This window comes from Hordeum vulgare, chromosome 1H (genome assembly GCF_904849725.1).
Source record: "Hordeum vulgare subsp. vulgare chromosome 1H, MorexV3_pseudomolecules_assembly, whole genome shotgun sequence".
Lineage (NCBI taxonomy): Eukaryota > Viridiplantae > Streptophyta > Magnoliopsida > Poales > Poaceae > Hordeum > Hordeum vulgare.
The window spans coordinates 463500170-463507820 of NC_058518.1; the positions used below are offsets into that span (position 1 = coordinate 463500170).

At 50.3% G+C, this 7651-nt stretch overlaps 1 protein-coding gene and 1 non-coding gene across 2 annotated transcripts; one reads left to right on the forward strand and one right to left on the reverse strand.

Moving 5' to 3' along the window:
- Positions 1 to 1406: 1406 nt before the first annotated feature.
- On the forward strand, positions 1407 to 1487 carry TRNAL-CAG. The gene has a single exon. It is a non-coding gene; the product is annotated as a tRNA-Leu (tRNA).
- A 1217-nt stretch (positions 1488 to 2704) lies between these two features.
- LOC123415071 (glycerol-3-phosphate acyltransferase 5-like) lies at positions 2705 to 5861 on the reverse strand. Its single transcript, XM_045106698.1, has 2 exons — positions 5120 to 5861; positions 2705 to 3905 (listed from the first exon to the last, which is right to left on the reverse strand). Exons 1-2 carry the CDS (start codon positions 5759 to 5761, stop codon positions 2940 to 2942), a joined length of 1608 nt encoding a protein of 535 aa, XP_044962633.1. The 5' UTR covers positions 5762 to 5861; the 3' UTR covers positions 2705 to 2939.
- Between the last annotated feature and the right edge of the window lie 1790 nt (positions 5862 to 7651).

Sequence of the window (7651 nt, forward strand, 5' to 3'; positions counted from 1 at the left end):
TGCCCGAGATTCGATCGTCGGTATCTCTATACCTAGTTCAATCTCGTTACCGACAAGTCTCTTTACTCGTTCCGTGATACAAGATCCCGTGACTAACTTCTTAGTCACATTGCTTGCAAGGCTTATTGTGATGTTGTATTACCGAGTGGGCCCCGAGATACCTCTCCGTCACACGGAGTGACAAATCCCAGTCTTGATCCATGCCAACCCAACAGACACCTTTGAGATACCTGTAGAGCATCTTTATAGTCACCCAGTTACGTTGCGACGTTTGATAACCCACAAGGTATTCCTCCGGTGTCTGGGAGTTACATGATCTCATGGTCATAGGAACGGATACATTGACATGCAGAAAACAATAACAGTAAACCGACACGATCATATGTTACGTTTATAGTTTGGGTCTTGTCCATCACATCATTCTCCCAATGATGTGATCCCGTTATCAAGTGACAACACTTGTCTATGGTCAGGAAACCTTGACCATCTTTGATCAACGAGCTAGTCAACTAGACGCTTACTAGGGACAGTGTTTTGTAAATTTATAATCCCTCGTTTTGTAGCATCCAATCCCTCGTTTTGTAAATTTGCACTACAGCCTACTCCGCTCCGCTCCGAAGCAGAGTTGTGGAGCGGAGGAATAGGCACTTAGAATATAAAATTAGATCAATTGATACGTGAAGGACTCTTCTCTATGATGAACGCATCACTCCGGGTAATTTTCTTTAAAAAATATGCTACTAACCTTCACTCAATACCACTTGGCTAAAATGATAGAAAAATTCTTAAAACCGTGGCACACTGGCTGGGATGTATGTGACACCCCTTAATCATCCCCTTCCATCTTTAACCCGTGTAATATATTACCTTATATAGATGATGACTTGCTCTTAACCTCAATTTTTTTAAATATAAATGACTTGCTCTAATCATTGTTTTTACATTAACTTGCTCGAATCTTTACATCTATCCAACTGTGTTGCTTTTGGTTATTTCCTTGTGTCGAGTTTATTTACTTTACTTGAACAATTCATGAAGTCAGACATTCGATGAATTACTTTTGACGCTAAACAATGCATTATTATATTGTTTTGAATTTCGTTGCTCAACCAGGCAACTCGCCCGAAGGCGCGGTGCCTATCTAGTACTCCCTCCGTTCCTAAATACAAGTCTTTTAAAATGCGTACAAGTTTGGGTATTTTGAATGCTTATGCTGAATGGAAAACCATAGCGATTGCGTATAAGTTTGGTATTTTGAATGCTTATGCTGAATGGAAAATTAGGTACATGTATACACATATCGTATGAGTGCCTATTATACAGTTTGTGTTCCTGGAAGATAAACGATTTGTCTGTTGAACTTTTGTTTTCGCTAATATGCATATTCTGATCGTTTGGGACATCAAGTCAAGATGGCCGAGTTGGTCTAAGGCGCCAGTTTCAGGTACTGGTCCGAAAGGGCGTGGGTTCAAATCCCACTCTTGACAATTATTTTTGTTGGTGCTGTTTACATTCTGTCCTCGCAGACGGTCAGCCACAACATACAAAACGTTAATTAGCGGTTCTGTTACATTTTCTTGCTGCTGTTTACATTCTGTTCTCGCTAATTAGCGATTTTTTTTTCTTTTTGCGTACACAGCAGCCAAAACGTTGCATCCAGCGCACAGGCATTTGTCAAATCCGCACTAAAACGCTCAACTACAAAATGGATAAATCCTCTCACCCAACAGTAGCTACTAGTACCAATCCATCTCAAACCCATCACTGTAAAATATTCTCTGTTACTAAATATAAGTTTTTTAAATGTTTTATTAAAAAACTATATATAAATATACATAGACATATTTTAATATACAAATTTATTTATTTTATTTTATGCATAGTTTTTTTTAAATCTCTAAAAATACTTATATTTAGAAATGAAGGGAGCAGTAAGGGTGTGTTTGGTTGGTGTCACCAGGTCGAACGGCACGGGTCGAACCCGCACCAGAGGCGCGTCCGTGCGTTTGGTTTATAGGTGGAACCGGAACCAGGTCGTTCCCACGAAGCGAATATTCCTCCAATATACGGAATGCGCTGATACCTCCAAATCAGAGGAATCACGCGGAATCGCTCCTCCCCACTCGACCTCCTCCTCCCTCCTGCTCGACCCCGCTCGACCTCCTCCTCCCTTCTGATGCGCCGCCGCCCCCTCCATATGCTGCGCCGCCGCCCCCTCCATATGCTGCGCCGCCGCCCCCTTCTGCTGCGCCGCCGGCCCCCTCCATATGTTGCGCCGTCGGACACAAGCGCTGCGCCGCCGGCCGCACCACATCAAGCGATACCGACCCCCTGTTCTTCACCGCCGGCCGGCTCTCCTCTCCTCCTTCCCTCATTCGATCTGCGCAGAAGGGCTGATCCATCTCCTCCTCTTTCGATCTGCGCAGATCAAGGCTTGGGGAGTCCATTCCCAGCTACAAGAGCTCGATTCGGCGACGGGGATTGCACGAGCTGCGAGCTCCCGATCCATGGCGGAGTGGTGCTGCACCTGCTGGTCATGAAAGGGAACCCAACCAAACACTGAAACGGAACCATCTCGTTCCACTTTTTTGCTCATACCAAACACAAGAACGGAACCGACCCGTTTCTCTGGAATGGAACCATTTCATTCCATGACAGTTGGTTCTCCAACCAAATACACCCTAAGAGAATGCACAGCAAGGACTGCTCAACAACCAACAACTTCCGCTCATTAATTACAGAAGACACTAGACTTGACTGAAAGATTTACAACACCAAAATTGTAGCACTATACCTCTTCTTCTTCTTTTTTTTTTAGAAAAAACTAGAAAGAAACCTGTAGATAAACGTGAATTGCTAATGTGTGCCTCTTACAATTTTTTGTGAGCACGTATACATCAGCATGTAGCCAGTTGAGCTGCATGCCTTAGTTCCAGAGGTTAATCGATCTTGGTGAAGCGCAAGAACCCGAGCACCTCCTTGACCCGGCGCTGCCATCCCGGCTTGGTCGCCGTCGCCGCCGTCGGGCCGGGCTTGGCGTTGACGATGCCGTCGTTGCCGGCGAGCACCCGGTACTTGTCCTTGCGGGTGAAGGTGGTGCACTCGAACCCCAGCGTGGCCGCGAGGATCCTCTGCACGTAGTTGGCGACGTCGACGGCGCTCTTCCCGGCGGCGCACGTCGCCTCGGCGGGGAGCTGGTTCAGGAACGTCACCTCGTACACTGGCCTCGGGTTCATGAAGAAGAAGATGGGGTCCATGGCCTTCCACCCCCTCGCCGTCGTCGGGTGGAACAGCCCCACGCGGTAGTTGGTCGCCACCGGCACGATCCGGTCGCTCAGCTCCGCGAACAGCGCCGAGAACCGGAGCAGGAAGGGCTCCCGGCACGTCGTGCCCTCGGGGCACACCGCCACGTCGCCGCGCGCCAGCTCCGCCCGCATCCGCGCCGCGTCCGTGTCGCGGTCCCGCGTCAGCCGCACCGTCGGGATCGGCGACAGGACCTCCGAGAGCCGGGAGAGGGAGTAGGTCACGGCGGCCACGCGCCGGCCGAGCACGAACGAGAGCGCCACCGGGTCCATGAGCGTGCGGTGCGTGCACACGAAGAGGACGCCGGCGGGCGAGCCGCTGGCTCCGGTTGTCGGGGCGGGGGGCCGGCCGCGCGTGATGACGGCGCCGCCGACGAAGGGGGCGACGTAGGGGAGGGCCTGGATGGGGAGGACGATGCCGAGCGTGATGCGGACGACGGCGAGGAGGACGCCGAGGGGGATCCAGAGGAGGATGGCGAGGGACATGAGAGCCGTCGGCCTGCGCACCAGCCGGCCGTCGTGGAAGATGACAGGCCTAAACGGCGCGCACTTCGGTCGGTTCGCCACGTCGTCGTCCACGGACGGCGGCGGCTGTAGATGCTCCTGCATCCATGCACATACCGCATTCAGAATTTCAGATTCTCTTGTAATGTAAGTTACTCTTCTCTTGAAAAGAAAAAGAAAAACAGTCACACGTGCTCACTCACTGTGAATAGGTGTAGTGTAGGGGTTTCAACTTAAAATGAAGAAGATTTCAAAAAAAAAAACCCACGAAAAATGAAGTGGCAAAAGGGCGAAACTCGAACCTATAGTTTTGTGGAGATAAAAGAAATAAGTGAAATGATGTTTCAAAATTAATATACTTCCTCCGTCCCAAAATTCTTGTCTTAGATTTGTCTAAATATAAACGTATCTAGTCATGTTTTACTATTTAGATACATTCATTTTTAGACAAACTTAAGACAAGAATTTTGGAACGGAGGGAGTAATTAGTTTTGGCAGGAGTGATCCAACCGAAGCTCAACTTTTCAAAGCCTATATAAAAGGTTCCAAATTATTCTAAAAAGAACACCAAAAAATGTGATGTAGCAAACTAAATTTCAAAAACGCTAATTGGGAACCGAATTTGGAATGAACAAATTCAAAATTGCTTGTTTCAATTTTGTTTTAAAGAACACACATATACTTAGAGACATAATGCACAAAGTGTAAATTTTCAAGACGAAATAGGACAAAGCTGAGGTTTTCGACTTTCAGTAGATGCACTATTCATCCTTAAAGTCCACGAATTTATTGATGTTAAAAAAAGTCAATGCATCTATTTTTATGCAGAAATCACATTTCAAGGTATTTAATCATGAAATTCGACATGCATACACATCACATCATTGTTTATTTGTACACCATCTTTAGAATTTTTAAAACTGAAAAGTTCAAAAAAAAAATCCTTCAAAAAAAGGCCTCCACCAAAATGCCCCCTCGCTAAATTTGTCTTTTTTGTCAAATATAACTATCTTTGCATTAAGTTTTGCCTTTTTTATTTGAAATACAGAATAAATTAACTAATGCATGAAAGAGTGAGAGGGACATGCATGCAGCATTAATATGTTGTCTAGCACTTAGCTATGCTTTTCTTGATTAATGTGATGTGATTTGTGAGATGAGTACACTAAATGAAAAAGGAGGGAGTAAGAGAACATGGATTATCTACACCCAGGGCGAGCTCGAATGCTGGGGAGTAGAATAGGACTTTCGAGAGTAAGAACACTTTTTTTTTCATCAAAATATGTCTGAACTTTGTAGAAAGCGCAGCTCACCTTGCAGAAGGGCAACAAGGTTCGCGCCATTTCCGAGCGGCCCAGACCGAGGTCCGGCCGTTCGCCGTCCGGGAAAAGCGAGCGCACGCGGTAGGCGATGACCTCGTCACCGCCGCCCTTGACGAGCCCGGTGCATCGCCTGAGCCGGCTGTACTCGAGGTCGCAGCCGACGACGTCGTGCGCACCGAGGTGCTCCCTGGCGAACCACTCGACCATGACCCGGGGCATGCGGGTCACCACGACGCGCCTGCCCTCGCACGCCCCGAAGGCCGCCCACGCGGCCGGGTCGACGTCGTCGGCCATGAACTTGGGCAGCACGGCGCGCGCCACGGCCTCCAGCTCGGCCCGCGGCACCCCCGCCGTGGCCACGAACGCCGCGCAGCGCAGCGCGAGGCCGCCCCGCCCCAGCAGCAGCTCCAGCAGCCGCAGCGCCGGCCAGAGCGCCAGCAGCGCCGCGAACCGCGGCAGGCCCGACGCCTCGAAGGCCACGAGCATGAAGTAGGGGAACGTGCAGGCGTCGCGCAGCAGCGCGCCCTCCAGCTCCGCCACCACCGAGGCGCCGCCGTGTGCCGGCATGGTCACCATGCGTCTGTCGACCGGTTGATCGATCTTACTGAGCTGAGCTGATCTGCCGCGCCTCATACGTACGTGTGAGCGCGCGCGCAGCGGTGCAAGTGCGCGAGGTCTGGCGAGGAGGCAAGCAGGCGCATGCGCGGGGGGATATAGGGGGCGAGCGCGCCTCCGGGTGACCGGGTCGCCGGGGGCGGTGGGCAGCGTCTGGCTTGACCGCGGGCGCCGTCGCCGATTCAGGTAAGCGGACTGCAACCACCGCGTTGGCGCGCTTGCATGCAAAGTTGCGTGGAGGCGGGACGTACGCGGCGATGACCACCTAACCTACTACTTGTACCTCTCAAGTCTCAACAAACCGGATCTATCTATCTAGCTTGCTTCGATTCGCTTAGCCAGTGCCCGGTCGGGGGTTTAACTAACTACCAGGAGTACTTACGTACTGATCCAGTGTAGAGAAGAGATGCTGGCAGAGGAGTGGTGGTGGTGGGATAGCTACGTTGCGTGGCGTGGGAAATCTGGCCGACGTAGCGCTAGTAGGAAACGACGTGCACACACCTGTCGCGTGCGGAGCGGCTTGGATCTCCGGCCACCTTTGTGCCGTGCGCGGTTTGCGCGGGCCGTTGTTAGCTCTTCAATGCTGATGCGGATATCATTTCAAAAACAATAACGCTAGACATACAAAAACTTATAAAGGTTTACTTAACCTTTCAAACTAACTCTTTTCCTCCTTGATTTTCAGTGAGGTTGGGGGCCCTCATCCCTCAATTACCAATCACAATCTTACACATCAGTTTGTACGTAAAATCTTTACGTAAGTGTAACATTACTGTTTCAGACAGACAGACAAAGAGGAAGTTCTCCGCACTCGCGACGCTGTCCTAGGCATGCGGCCGTCGATTGACTTGCTAATAGCACTTCTCTTCTGGCTTGTACAAACATAGCAACTGGTTTACAGGGTTCTTGTTGCTGACCGGCCACTTGACCTTAAGAACCACTAGCAGCAAAACCATGCATGCATCGTCCAGGAGCATGTACGTACGTAGTACTGGCGACACAGTGGGGCAGGTGTGTATGCTGTTGCTCACGTCACCCGGCACATGGAGCTGATATAGTCTAGCTACCTATAGGCATGCAATCAGCAGGCGATCACCTGTTGCTAAGGACCTTGGGAACAGTGACCAACACGACAGCGTTAACTGGTAGACGAGGAAGGGTCGTATCCTACCGTATGAGTATATGGAGTTTGTGCACAGTAGCGTGCCCCGTCTCGCATTCAGCATGTCTGGTTCCGGAAACAGCTCGGTGATGCCTATCATATCAATGCCGATGGTCTGTGTGTAACGTGTGTTAGCAGGCGAGCAGCACGTCCTTAGTTTGACAGCAACCCGAAGTTACACCTACGTCGCAGTTTCCATCGACTTGTACGTACGTGTCAACGGGAGTAGGACGCGCCGGCCGGGTGCAATGGTGCACGTTGCTTAACCATCGAGGCAAGACGCCGTCAGCGGCGATCACACGGTTTTTCCCGGGACAGTAATGGCGTTGTGGAGACTAAACCGCTCACAGCCAAGTTTCCCCACGCCGTTTTCCGGGTCAGGATTGTTCTTTGGTCGATCGAGCTAGCACACCGTTCAACAGATACTACGGCGAGTTGGCTCGACGGAGACAGGAGAACAGCGCCGAGACAGTGCATGACTGCATGCCCCGTGTGTGTTAGGCAGCGTTGTGGACTCGCCGTTGGAAAAGGTCTTGGCATGTGCCAAAACTAAGGGTCGCTCTCTGCTATGTTTAGCAGTTAAGAGTCCAACGCTGAGTTGACAATTTTTTTCATGGACTGTTCCTTTTCGTTTTAATCTCCTCCGCTACTTGACATGCTCCCGTACGTGACTTCCGTGCGAAACACGTACTGCCCCGTGATAAATGGTTTTACACTCTTGAGCTGACCGGTTGTCACGTACTGAG

Excerpts from the sequence above, each read along its gene's own strand:
- LOC123415071 (XM_045106698.1), bottom strand. The coding sequence starts at position 5,761 with ATGAGGCGCGGCAGATCAGCTCAGCTCAGTAAGATCGATCAACCGGTC. Across the intron at positions 3,906-5,119 it reads CCTTGTTGCCCTTCTGCAAG|GAGCATCTACAGCCGCCGCC; the intron begins GTGAGCTGCGCT and ends GCATGGATGCAG.